The 14,770-nt window shown below is 37.6% G+C and overlaps 1 protein-coding gene across 14 annotated transcripts; it reads right to left on the reverse strand.

The window, feature by feature from the left end:
* Positions 1-507: 507 nt before the first annotated feature.
* LOC116256269 (uncharacterized) lies at positions 508-5,021 on the reverse strand. 14 transcript variants are annotated; one of them, XR_004173080.2, is made up of 9 exons: positions 4,750-5,021; positions 4,545-4,652; positions 4,261-4,399; positions 4,002-4,140; positions 3,799-3,918; positions 3,608-3,701; positions 2,888-3,074; positions 2,017-2,793; positions 508-973 (listed from the first exon to the last, which is right to left on the reverse strand). XR_004173080.2 is itself a non-coding variant. In XM_031632585.2 (8 exons), exons 3-7 carry the CDS (start codon positions 4,332-4,334, stop codon positions 2,902-2,904), a joined length of 600 nt encoding a protein of 199 aa, XP_031488445.1. In that variant the 5' UTR covers positions 4,335-4,399; positions 4,545-4,652; positions 4,750-5,021; the 3' UTR covers positions 508-2,490; positions 2,888-2,901. The 14 variants fall into 14 exon arrangements, 4 of the variants coding, with proteins under 4 accessions (XP_031488445.1, XP_031488443.1, XP_031488444.1 ...); XR_007573655.1 differs by having other exon boundaries at positions 1,604-2,793; XR_004173087.2 differs by having other exon boundaries at positions 508-2,292; positions 2,374-2,490; positions 2,628-2,793; positions 2,888-3,701.
* Positions 5,022-14,770: the final 9,749 nt, after the last annotated feature.

Here is a 14,770-nt window from a genome sequence, read left to right on the forward strand (position 1 = left end):
GAGAGAATCCTGTCTACAGGACTAAGAAATTATTACAAAACTTCAAAGAAACTGCAACAGTTGGCAAGCTTCAATAATAAAAGTAAAATGCTTGAGACATTGATTCTCAATTAGGGCTGAACACAGTCGAGCCCGAGGTCGACTCGACTCAAGCTCGAATATAGCTCGACTATCCTGGCTCAAACTCGACTCGATAGTCACTCATCCTTACTTGTTGAGCTCGAGCTCAATTAAGGCTCGATAAACTCGTTTGGTACTCATCCTTATCGAGCTCGATTAAGGCTCGATTACCAAGGAAATCAAATGTCCCATTGGCCGTTAATGTTTATCCTCATAATTATATTTTCCTATGAATTCCTAAAAAAACTTCAACTTAAAAAAATAATAATAAGAGGTCATATTTGAGTTGACAAAATTAAACATTATATGGGTTGGGAGTAAGATCTTATGAACATTATATATTTTCCTTTTGGTGCTATGTTGTGAGAGTAGGAGCAACAGAAGAGATACCTGTAACCAACATAAGAATAAGTTCTACGCATCAATATCAAAGTCATCTTCAGTGATTGATGAAATAATGGAACTAACACTCTTAAGGGAAAGCTTTCCGACTCTACCATGCAACCATTTACAGTTTATAAGTTTACAAGAACTCCCCTGTCTGCATAATGCTGAGGGTCTGGAGAAAGATCACATCTACAATCATCAAAGCCTTCATGGCAGAAATGGGGATTGACTTCATTTAACAGTTCATCATTTTGACCACAGCTTCTCAAAGCCTCCAATGCTTCCAAATACATGGGTCGACGAAGAACAAGTGAATTTTCTTTCATATACTGAAGAGTTAGAATCAGAACAAACATTTCCCTTGCTATTGAACACTTATGGACAAGAATATTGCAAGTAACCTTGTCAGGCTGTACCCCAGCATTTTGCATTTTGCATAAGATGTCAAATGCCTCCTTGAATTTACCTATATACATTAAAATATTGAATTAAAATAAAAGTCTGAACAAATGAAGCTCGTGTAAGCACACTAGCTATCCAAATACACTAATTTTTAAGTGGCGCAGATGCAGGTAAAAACCAAACAGCCAGGAGAAGCACTAGAAAAGGGATGTGCAAATTCTTGGTGCTAATGATAAGTCATCATACATCATCCACTAATACATAATGAGTTTTTCTGTGTTTTCAGGAATTTCTGTGTCCAAAAAATTAGTGTCAATGCAGGACGTGAAAGCCAAGTGAAACTATCTGTTGACATAGCTTTGAAATGTGAACTTGGAAAAACTCTCAGATACGCTTCAATGTGGATGCATCAGACATCAAATGGCAATGAGATGGAGCAACTAGTTCACCTAAGAGTAAAAAATGGTGACTGAAATAGTATTAACTACCACCACTTCCAAATGGAAAGTGACAGAAGCATATGAACTTTAAATACTGGTTGTGTGGAAATCTTGCAGAAAATAGCCTAATTGATTTTCAATAGAAAAGTAGAAAGAAAAATACATGACACGTTCACAAGTGCCATTTCCAAAGATTGCTCAATGGAATATGATGTCACATGATATTCAGAATGTCTATGGATATAATGATTTACAAAGATGATGTGAGGATCTTTGCATGTTATCTACATCCATATCTTAAAGACTGCAACTTCATGCAACAAACTGATGTGACAACCAGATTCCCAATGATACTATCCCTATAATAGCAAAAGCTTGGCTGAATTCAATGAAGATGTTCACTTGATCTTGATCAGGAGGCATTGCCGGACAATTCGTTCTTCTGCAAATACAATGAAGTCATACTTCACTCACCAAGAATGACATAAAAAAGCATTAGTAGCTTAACGTGCATGGTAGAAGGCATGCAATTATCTAAATTATGACATTATGTACATATGCTTATTTATAGCCAATCGGACCAAGCCTGATATTCTGAATGATGATGTTATACAACATGCAGTAATAAGCTTTATGAAATCCAGGAGACCATTTTAACAATGCTTACATTGTCCTGTGACTTTCGATCCTGAAAAACATAATTGAGCATTTGTCCAGTGAGAAAAGGGATGAAACATATGCATTATATGAACTCAATACTAGACATGTATGGTCAAGTACCAAGGCAGCAAGGGCCATAGCTTCACAAGCGGACTGCAAGAAAAATGAAATGCAGGTCAGTCATTGCTTAATATTTCAGCAGAAAATGGGAACCACCAAAATATTTGCCTGAACATCACCATGCTGACGAAGTTGATTTCTAACAAATCGTACAACATCTAAACTGAAAGCATCAACATGAAAATATTAGTGACCAAAACAATCATATGACTAAAAGAGTTCAACATGTTTGACTTTTGCAAACCAGCTCATGTAATCCCAGAGGCCATCTGATGCCAGGATTAAAAATTCTGCGTCCATGCCAAGAGCGACTTGGTATACGTCCGGAGTAGCAGTAACCCAGTCACCATTCATTTTCACCCTGGAAAGAAAATAAAATAAATAAAATCAGCCGAAAGTTTTCCTTGCCCCATAGCTAGTAGTTTGAGCTATTAGAAGAGAAACCAGAAAAAATTGTCATTTGCTTTTGCTTCTGATGGTTTCTACGGAATCACAGACCTGCTTGTTATATTGTCACCTATTTAATCATCGTCACTAGCTAAGAAAATCTCCAGTAGGATTATAGGATATCATGCCAGTGCTGTGTGCTACTTGAAATGGCAGATAAAAAATAGATATGTATTCCAACACGAAGTCAAAGGACCTTCATGAGGAAAGCAATGATCTGCAGGATAAACACACCAGATATATGAACAAGATAAAAGCATTGAATTTCATTTAAAGCTAAAGAGCACCAAAGGTATTTTCACTGTTCACACCTGAAAAAGTTTCTTCATGACACTTTTGATGCTAATATCTCATTCAGCCTTGCAGACTTTTGACCCTTGTGGAGCAAACGTGATGGAAGCACAGAAGAAAGAACAAATACAAATGCGATACAAAGGATTGCTAAAATTCCAACCCACCAAGCCTTGTATGGAATCCCAAGTAAAAGTTCATCACATACTGCATTTGGGAACAAAAATTGAAACTAGTAAGTATACAAAAGAACTTATTTGGAATTACCCAGATCCACCATTTGTTTCGTCTTTCAAGACAGAAAAAGGTAAATTGAAGAGGATGAACTCTTTGTATGTATTGAATTTGTTCATCAATATTTATTCATGGCAAATCATATAATGCTTTTATTGGGATAATAAATATAGATCAACAGTCTGCATTAAGTCGCCAACATGAGAAGTATGAGTTTAAGACCTTCGAGTTGAAGAAGCTCAACAATTCAATGCCCCGAGTGTATCTCTTGGCATAATCTGGTAGGGTCAGCCTACTCCCCTTTGCCAATTGGAAAAAAGGGTCTTCACAAATTTAGGAGCTCAATCGAGTGGGCAGCCAAATGACAAAAGCCAAAGATCAAGTCATCAGTTGCAGTGACTGAGACAGTAACAATATACCTTTAGCACCCATTTGTGTTCTGCCATACTTAGGAAATAATTCAGTACCTATGGTAGGGCAGCTGATTAATCGTGTAAATTCCTTACCAATGTTAAACATATCCTTTAGATGTGGCTTTGCAACAACACCTTCCGGCTGAACATACACTAAAGCACCCTCACTTGTGTCTTCATTGTTCTCCTAACAACGAGAGCAATCATAATAGTTAGTATGTATAAGACATCACTTGCTTTCCTAATTACACTCATAAATGATTGAAAAACAGTTAGAAACCAACCAAACTGTGACCTCCAGATCTGAAAATCAGCTTCTCAGTGTTAAGCAATCTTCTGAGACTAAAAGCACGTTCTTGTTCAAAGTTCCCCCTCTTCAATTCAATGGAAAAACTTGCTGGAATCTAATGAGTCATGGGATCAATATTATCTTAAATGGGCATCATGGTGAACATCAAGAATCAGCAAGGGATACTGAAATACGTACAGAAGCAGGGTAAGATATCTTCACTTCATACCAATGTAGAGGTTTCAGACCAATTAACTTGTAATAGCGGCTACCCATTTGTAAAGGTAAAGTTTCATTATGCAATTCTAGTCCAACAGACAGTTCCTTCATATCAGATCTGCGAAACAAATAACAAAGTAAACTTCACAGACGAGAAAACGTACAACAGTATAAAGATGGGTAACTCAGGAACATTATAAATTTGAAACTAAGAAGCTTCCAGGTTAAGAAAACTAACGTAGTTCCAAGCTCAGAAGATACACTGCAAATAAAACACAGATGAAGGCAAAGCAGAATACTCAGAGCTGCCATCTAACTGGTTGGGAGGAAAATAGCAGATAAGTAGGAAAATTGCACCATAGAACTGGACTCCCAGGCTGCCATGAAAATAGTGACAAATGATCAGTTATTCCAAACAAAAAGGCAAAACTCAACCACCAAAATGACACATCATTTAAAAATTTATGCTTTCATCAAATCATGTAACATGTTTAGCATGTCTCAGACTCATATATATTTCACCTCACGCTGCAAAAGAGATGAGCAGAGCGCAACAAGTGTATCTGGTTCTTCGTGGGAACCAGGGAGAGGCATTCGGATGTGTCCGAGGAGACGGAGAGGGAAAAGCGTCTGCAGGAGGAACCGAAAATATGAATCGCGATGAAAACGAGAGAGAGAATGCAGAAAGAAAGCGTGAGAGAGAGAGAGAACTTGCACAGGCAGGAACCTTGGTCAGCTTGAAGGGAGAAGCGCCAGAAGGCTGAAGCAGAGAGCACACGCAGACGCAAGAGCGGAGAGCACAGGCACAGGCAGGAACCTTCGGCTGAAGGCGGAGCAGCCGGCTGAGTCGCTGACCTTGAAGGCTGAAGTGTCCCACGGCCGCGGACGACGGAACTAGGAAAAACGCAGTCACAGACGGAGAACTGGAGAAGAGAAGGAGAAGTCGGAGAGACCGAGAGAGGGAGAGTCGGAGTCTGAGAGAGAGAGAAGTGAGAACGAAAAAAGGAAACCTAAGCGAAAAAGAGTTTCCCGCTTTCTCATCTGAACCGGTTTTTTAAAACCGGTTCATTAACTAATCGAAACGAGTAGAGCTTTAACGAGTTCGTTAAGTAGTTCATTTAAGTGAACTCGAACTCGAACTCGAACTCGAGTGAATTAGTTAAACGAGTCGACTCGTCAACTCGAGCTTGACTCGTTTAACTAAATAAGCAGCTCGAACTCGCTTACGAGTCGAGCTTAAATGAGTCAAACTCGAGTAGCTCGACTCGTTGTGCACCTCTATTCTCAATGCCCAGAAAAAGCTCGTTTATCAGTAAGCAATTGTCGTCACTTAGCTCAGATTTTTAGCCAGACGGAGTGGTAAGGCTGGCCATTGTTCGACAATTGTTCAGGCAGATGACTTTCTATAGCGTAAGTAACAGTACTGCTTACTGACTGGTATGACTTGACTAGGACTACCCCACAAGGTGATCTTGGCAAGCCAATGTCCTCGCACCTAGGTGGCCAAGAAAGTGGTCTAAGGTGAAGAAAAAGACAACTTTGTTTAATATCTTTTTGCCATTTTTTTTTATCAGAGGCCACCCAGAAAATGGTCAGACTTACGTCGCCTAAATGAAGTGGTGCTATTCTGACAATTTCCCACCAGCCACCAGATGAAAATGGTCCAGAAAGTGCTTTATCCCCCCAACTGTAGTGCTGTGAGGGGTTCATCGTGTCACCACCTCCATACAAAACCTAGTTTTCTATTAGCAAAACAGACATAAAACTTTGTTCCTCGTATTCTTGAACTCTTGCAGATTCATTTGTATGTTTGTTTGTGCACTTTCTGTCTTCGGTTGTTATTTTTCTTTGTTTTATTAGTTTCCTAGTTAGAATTTAAAGGTTTTAGAGTAAAATTATAGTTTATTTGAGTTAGTAATGTTGGGACTGGTTCGTGTCAAAGTTTTCTAGAGTCAATTTGAGTCTTTTTGAACTATTAAAAAGTGGACAAGGGTCTACTTATTATTTTTTATATAGTGGACTGAAATTGTAAATATGTAGTCAAGACCCTAATATCTTTTAATATGAGATTAGGGTTATGTGAATGCATATGAAAGTTTCCTTTCTCTCTCTCGTCCTTTTCTTCCTCCAATATTCAACATGGTATCAGAGCAACAGACCTAGGATTGTGCAATATAGGGTTTCACGGTCCTTCCCTCCTTTCTCATCTCTCCCGTCAAGCTAGGGTTTCATGTTTGAAATCTCTGCTGATTATAAAAGAAGCAATCAGACCGTTTGGTGGAAAGGGGCTAATCACATTTAACATGTAGAGACGTGATTAACACCCTGGTGTTGTTGTTGAAGACGTTAAGTTGCAGAAAAAAAAACAACAAACCTGATGTCGTTGTGTATGTTGCTGCCATGGAAGAAGGTCAGACCATCGACAAGGGTATGCTAATCTGCTTGGTATTGAAGTTAATTGCAGAAAAAAAAAAACAACAAACCTGATGTCGTTGTGTATGTTGTTGTTGTGGAAGAAGGTCAGACCATCGACAAGGGTATGCTGATCTGCTTGGTTGGGTGCTGCCTTGTGGATCTTCGCATTTAAAGGTATGTTTTGTTGGCAGCGTTGAAATCATATGGAGGGGCAGCATCGTTGAAGTCAAGACTGGTTTCAGTTTGTTTCTTTTTCAACATAGTTGACGTTGAGTGGAGCTGTCCAACTTATGTGTGTTTGCTGCCTGCAATCTATATCTGAAATTGCTGCCTATTGTGGTCGTCTAAAAATAAATAAATAAAAAAAATTTTGTGGTGCCTGTTGAAAATTTGGTCTGTTGTCGTCTGAACATTTGCTGCATGCTATAGTCGAAAAATCTGCTGCCTGTTGTCGTTTGAGAAAAAATTATATTTGCTATCTTGTTTGTGTTCAACCTACTGCACATTCTTTGGTTGTGGTCTTCGTGTTCGAGTACAATTTTTTTCTATGGCTGATAGTAGTAGGTCAAAAGGGTCTTCTTCATCTACTACAACTTCTTCATAGGCTACAACTTCTATGTTTGAGTCTCCTACGGTCCTACCTGTTCTCCTATACCTCCATTGTATTCTCTCAACTTAAGCAAAAAAGAATATGATCTGGTTCTTGCTCAGAGGTCTACTCCTACCTCATACCTCAACCAGCACAACTTCCATAGACTCAGCCTTCTCTGTTGGTGCCCCTACCAGTGACCCAGGTATGATATGGATAATTAATTCAAGAGCATCCATACATTGTTGTAATAAGCCATATATGTTTTTATTGTTTATCAGGTTCACTATACCACAACACGTCAGGTTGGCTGATGACAAGTTGTCCCCTATTCTTGGCAGCAGTGATATCTATCTCACACCTTTTGGCACCATTACACGTGTGCTATACTCCTTGATTTCCTTTTAACCTGTTATCTTTTAAGCAATTGACTAGAGATTTACAGTGTAGAGTCACTTTTTATCCTGGTTCATGTCTTGAAAGATGATTGGTGACGGCCATGAACGGAAGGGGCTCTATTTCCTTTCTGTCCCTGTAGATGTTGTTGCATCATCTTTCACGTCGAAGCTTTTTCTTTGCAGTGACATCTCAAACTGGGGCATCCTTCTGTGTCCAAGCTTCATCGTATTTTTTCAGATATTCCTACATCAGAGTCTTTCTTATGTGATGCATGCCAGTTAGGCATGTCCACCGTTCGCCTACTGTTCGGCAGGCCAACGGTGGAGCAACTGCACACGAACCGCCCGCGGGCAGACGGTCGGACCCAGGACCCGGATCCATAAGGATTTTCAAAAAAAAAAAATCCTTTTTTGCCGCCCGCTTGCGTTTCAGATTTTCTGGATCCAGATTGGGTCTTTTCGGAACCGACCCGTATCCATCTCGTTTAAGAGTTTCAGATCCGGGTCGGATCATGTTGGACCCGACCCGTATCAATCTGGTTTAAATTCAGTTTCAGATCCGGGTTGGGTCATGTTGGACTTGACCCGTATCCATAAGACTTAAATTTTGAAAATACGGATTTTCGGTTTCGGATCGAGTCATTTGGGACACAACCCGTATCCATACGATTTAAACTTTGCAAAACGGTTCTCTTTTAAAACTGTTTCTGAAGAGAATCGAACCGGTTCATTCGGTTTAGTACCGATTTGACTCGATTCAGAACCGGTTCGTGCTTTTCGGAATCGATTCAGTTCAAGTTTAAAATGGTTCAGACCGGTTCAATTGATTTTCAAACCGGTTCAGAATCGATTCAGTTGTTTTTCAAACTGATTCAGGGCTTTTCAGACCGGTTCATTCAATTTTGGAACCAATTCGGACCCTTTTCAGACTAATTCAAGGCTTTTCAGACCGGTTCATTCAGTTTTGGAATAGTTTCCGACCTTTTTCAGGCTGATTCAGGGTTTTTAGGACCGGTTCATTCAGTTTTGAAACTGATTCGAACCCTTTTCAGACCGATTCAGGGCTTTTCAGACCGGTTCATTCAGTTTTTGAACCGATTCTAGCCATTTTCAAACCGGTTTAGTGGGTTTTGGAACCGATACAGTCTAATTTTGTACGGTTCGTTCAATTTTTAAACTGGTTCTTTCCTATTTAGGACCATGTGAGTGGTTTAGTTGCGGTTTAAGAACGATACGAGCCATTTTAAGGTCGATTCTATGGTTTTTGACCCATTTAAACATAATTATGGTACCAGTTCATGAAATTTTAGATTCTTTTGGGCCCATTTCATTGAATGATTTTGGTTTTGGATTCAATGAAGGGACAATTTTGTATATAATTTGGTTTATGCATCATGTTTTTGCGTGTTGTTAATTTGTGGGTGTACTTTAGATGAATGTTTGGATTAAGAATTTGATCTTTGGCCATGTCTGTTGTTTGAAATGAGTAAGTTTGTACTTCATGTCACCAAAGTGACCACTGTTGTATGAATTTGCCTGTTTTGAACATTAGATGATAGTATACTTAATCCATGCGGGCAATGATCAACCCAAAGGAGGATTGTTGCTTGGTCAGGTTCAAGTATACATGGCAATGAATATGTGATGATTTTCAGGTTTCCATGTGAATAGCGAGTCAATCCAAAGATAGGCTCGTTGTTTGACAAGGTTAATTATCTATATTCATTGTTGATCAAGAATACCACCTGCAGTTTATATTTCAATCCAAAGATTGGATATTAACGTTGCACCGGTACATTGTGATGAGATTTAGGCCGTTGTATTTAAATTCATTTATATTTGTTGTTTCATCTTTGTACATGTATTGATTGTGATAATGTTTTGGTTTGTTCTTTGTACAGTGAGTTCTGCTTCTATGATATCTGTAAATTTGAGTACTATTCCTGAGTTCAATGATTCGATTTTTAAAAGTAAGAAAAGAAACAATATTAAGAAAGTTGCAGTTGACCTGTCATCCATTAAGAAATAGAAGAAGCAAAAGGAAAGCCAATCAGGCGGCTTCTTTTGTAAGGGTGAAGGTTATATGAAGAAAGATTGTGCTAAGTTTCACGCATAGCGTGAAAAGAAAAGTACACTTCTCACTTTGGTTTATTCTGAGGTTAATTTAACTTCAGTACCCAGAAACACTTGGTGTATAGATTCAGGTGCTACTACTCACATAAGTGTGTCTATGCAAGGCTGCCTAAATTGTCGAACGCCAAATGATACTGAAAGATTCATCTATGTGGGCGATGGCAAGAAGACGAAGGTTGAAGTCATAGCAGATTTTTGATTATTGTTAAAAACTGGTTGTTATTTGAATTTGACAGAAACTTATGTGGTACCGTCTTTTAGACGGAATTTGGTTTCTATTTCCTCATTGGACAAGTTTGGTTATTATTGTTCATTTGGAAGAAGTAAATTTAAGTTGTTTCTGTACTCAAATTTGATTGCCACTGATTCTTTGTCTAGTAGCATAACCTCTATTTGCCTGATACGGTTGCTTCATATCATGAAACCTTACATGTTACGTCTAGTTGTACTAAAAGAAAATTAGCCAATGAGAATTCTGCTATGTTATGGCATATGCGCTTAGGACATATTTCTGAAAAGAGAACAAAAGGCTTATGTTGAATATAATTCTTGAGTCCATTGTTTTTTATAGACTTTAATGTTTGCATTGAACGTATAAAGGGAAAACAAACAAACATTAAGGGGTTATAAGTTTTATAATCCATCCATTAAGTCTTTTTTTGAAACGAGAAATGCCTATTTCTTTGAGGATATTGAGTTTGAGGGAGGTGATGGGGTTAAACATATTGTCTTTGAAGAGAGATATGAGTCTACTCATACAAATGTTGAAAGCAATAGTCAGGTCTTTGTTCCTGCCATTGTTCCATCAACATATTCAGAAGAAGACAATGATGTCAGTCTCCCTACTGAAGAACAAACTCAACAACTTCAAGAAAATCAAGTAAAGGTGCCACTGAGGAAATCCATCTATGGGCTAAAGTAAGTTTCCCGTCAGCGGTATTACAAATTTTATCAAGTTATAGTTTCATTTGGTTTCGAGACTAATATGGTTGATGCATGTGTATACCAAAAGTTCAGTGGGGTAAATTTATCTTTCTGGTTTTGTATGTCGATGATATATTGCTGGCAAGTAATGATGTGAGTATATTGCATGAAACTAAGAAATTTTTGTCAATAAAGTTTGACATGAAGGATCTTGGTGATGCATCTTTTGTATTGGGGATCCATATATTTCGAGATCGTTCTCGGGTTATTCTTGGATTATCACAAAAGGCCTATATTGATAAGGTGTTTCAGTGATACGACATGAAGGATTGTAAACCAGGAGATACACCAGTTGCTAGAGGGGACAAGTTTAGTCTCAAACAGTGCCCTAAAAGTGAAATCGAATCTAAGGAAATGAAAAGGATTCCCTATTCGTCTGTTGTGGAAAGCCTTATGTATGCTCAGGTTTGTACTTGTCCGGATATTGCATTTATCGTTGGAATGTTAGGCAGATACTTAAGTAATTCAGGTATGGATCATTAGAAAGCAGTCAAAAAGGTATTGAGGTACTTACAAAGAACAAAAGATTTTATGCTCACATACAAAAAGTCAGACCAGTTGGAGATCATTAGGTATTCAGATTCTGACTTTGTTGGGTGCCAAGATAGTCGTAAGTCTACTTCAAGCTATGTATTTCTATTTCCTGGAAGAGCTATATCCTGGAAAAGTGTCAAACAGACACTTGTAGCTACTTCAATTATGGCAGCAGAATTCGTAGCATGTTACGAGGCATCCAATCATGCTTTGTGGTTGCAAAATTTTGTCACAGGGCTACGCATTGTGAATGGTGTAGAAGAACCACTAATGTTATTGTGTGACAGTAATTCAGTAGTCATGTACTCTAATAACAACTGCAGTTTGTTAAAGTCGAAGCACATCGACATTAAGTTTTTGGCTGTTAAAGAGAGTATACAGAATGGTCAGGTGTCTTTAGAGCATATTGAGACAAACTCTATGATTGCGGATCCGCTTACCAAGGGTTTAATACCTAAGGTCTTTCATGAACATGTTGTTCATATGGGGGTGTTGCCTTTGGATGATGTGCTGGTTTAGTGAGAGTTTGTATTTTGTTTGCTCTTATGTATGGACACATATTTAGTTTTCTGCAGAATAAAAGTTTAAAGTTCTTTGGTTCCATTATGTGTTTATTTTTTTGATCTCCATAAGGTTTTAAAGTTGGACCAGTTGAGATTAGACATGTTGTAATCACATTACATGTAATTCTCATGCTATACATCCATATCGAATATATGTCATTGATTGTGTTAACATTCGTGATCATTGAAGGTTTAGATAATTTTATTATAGCAAAAGCCACTTTGGTCATGTGTTGATATGATCATGGACGAGATTGGTGAAAATGACATTTAATAAGATAGCAGTTATGAGCTCCTAAGGTTTTATGTAATGTCTGAATGTATAAAGACATATTTGACCCAAGTGGGAGATTGTAAGGATCATTTGGTAGGCCGGCATATGTCTATGAGAAATTTCAGACATTATGGCTATCTTAATGTAAATATTCGCTTAAGTGATTGCATTTTGAGATATTACGTCATTTTATATGGTATGAGGTAATTTTATGATGTACAGATACCTGCATGCAATTATGGACTCTTTGATGGGTTGAATCCGTAATTGCCCATAATATAAAATGGTAGTGGTCCCTTGAGTCGTGCGAATGGTTGGCAGAAACGTTGGTTTCTAGGATGGTCTCTTCCCCATCTGAGAGTCACCACACGTGCATCGCAAAGACCCTGGAAGATTCTACCGCAATCTACCGTTCGTGCAGTTCAGATGGATTCAGATACGCTTCCGCTTAAGTTAAAGTTTTTGTTTCAATGATTTAGCATTAACATGATTCTGTTTAGGGCATATTCGTTTTGTGTATGCATGACGAAAATCTTCCATCAAGGCAGACATACACGTAGTAGTTTTCCTTTAAATCGGAGTCCATTGAGTCAAAGTCCATTTGATCTTCTGCATGTTGATGTTTGGGGTCCAAGTCGTGTTTCTTGTCGTTTACATTTTTTATATTACCTTGTTCTGGTTAATGATTTTACTAAAGTCAGGTGGGTATTTTTGTTACAGGACAGGTCTGAAGTCATCTATATTCTTCACAAATTTGTCATTGAAATAAAAACTCAGTTTGGTGTTATTGTCAAAAGTATTCACACTGATAATGCTTTTAAATTTAAATCTTCAGTTCTACTCCAATTTTATGTCAATCATGGGATTCTACCATAATACACATGTCCCCACACATCTCAATAAAATGGTATTGCTGAACTCAAACATTGACAGCTTCTATATGTGGCCTGTACCCTCATGTTGCATACTCATATGCATGCATATTTTGGGGTGATGCTATTCTTACTGCATGTTATTTCACCAACAGATTGCCCTCGTCTACCATCGAAGAATGCATCCCCATTCAAATACTATATCCCGATCGACCATTATTTTATATACCTCCCAAGGTATTCAACATACTTTCGAATCCAGATCCAAATAAGAACCGGTTTAGATCATTGAAATTCAAATCCAAATGTGAACTATGGGCAATGGAGTATGGATCCGATAAAAATGGTTTTGAGGACATTGCACACTTGTAGAAGAAGAGGGAAAGTAGGGATGATTGAACAAAAGCAAAGCCCTAATTTCCTCTCTGATTTAATGATGTAATTCAAGCCTCCGTTTCTTTCACAATCAGCAAAAGCCCCAATTCTGCAAATCGTAGTTTTATTTAGAACTTATTTTTCAAGATTGATCCACCGTTTCTCATAACTGATTTAACTGGATTTTATCATTTGGTTACATACTACAGTTGGTTTCAAGCTTGATTTGGGACTCTCAATTTTGAAACTCAATGTAAATATGACAAATATCTAAACTTCTTGTATAAGTAAAGGTGGGCGTCGGCCTGGCCCGGGCCGATTGGGCCCGAGCCCGGGCCCGATAGGCCGGTCTCGCCCGTTTAGATTAAAAAATTATTATTTTTTAAATATTTTTGTTTTAATAATATATATTTATTATTAATAAATCTATTTTATATTAAAAAAATTATTTTGTAATTAAAAAATTATTTTTTAATTTTAAATGGGCTGGGCCCGGGCCGGGCTCACCGGCCCGATGCCCACCCTTATGTATAGGTGGGCTGGTTCTTTATCAATTATAGACTCAAACTTAGATATAATTTAATAATTCCAGGACCATGTACCGAATCAAAATTGAGTTAACTGGATCCAACTAAAGGGATTCAGTTTGAGGTGGGCAACTAGATTATTTTTCATATTTATCAGAAGAAACGAACACAAACCAAATGATAGAGCTACACAAATGAAGATGATGGCTCACAAAATCCTTGTACCTAATTGTTTCTACCTAGTGCGCAAATACAACAAATAAAACCCTTACCATTCAAGAGATATCACACAATAATATATATATATATATATATATATATATATATATATATATATATATATATATATATATATATATATATATATATATATATATATATAAGAATGCAAATGAATTAATAAATTTAAGCAAAATAAGAGAGACACCAATTTTAAAAACCATATGATTGAGAACAACTCAAGAGCAATTCACTATGGAATATAAAAATGGCTGTAAGAGTGCAATATCCAATGCATACACTCCAAAAGTCTACAAACCACCACAAGAGAGATACAATAAAATCAAACAGAGAGGAAAGAGTGGGAGAATACCATCTTGTCAAGAGTCATGACCTTCCCATAACGAAATTCCTCTTTCTCTTGCCCCAATCTTTACAAGACAAGGAGAAAAAACAAGAAAAAACTCCAACCAAGAATTAGAAGCTCTTTTTTCTTTCTTTTTCAATCTTTCACTTTCTCTCTTTAACAATCTCTCATATTTCTTTAAATGAGTGGAGAACAAGACTCTCCCCCTCTTTCTTTCTTTCTTTGCTCAATAAGAACCATATGGAAGAAGAGAAACTCTCAAAGTCTAGTTTTCCTTCTTTGAAAATTTTAAAGTTTAGTCCATGGCCTTTCTTGAAATTACTTCTTTTCAACTCTTCTTCAAGTACAAGTGATTGTTTTCTTTTATTTTTTATTAGGATTTATATTTTTCACATGAAGGGGATCCAACCCAACACATCTCCCTCTCACCAAGTAAGTGGAGGATCTTGCCAACCAAGTGACAATACAACACACTTCAAACTTTGTATGAGACAATTC

Source organism: Nymphaea colorata, chromosome 6, assembly GCF_008831285.2.
Source record: "Nymphaea colorata isolate Beijing-Zhang1983 chromosome 6, ASM883128v2, whole genome shotgun sequence".
NCBI classification, from domain to species: domain Eukaryota; kingdom Viridiplantae; phylum Streptophyta; class Magnoliopsida; order Nymphaeales; family Nymphaeaceae; genus Nymphaea; species Nymphaea colorata.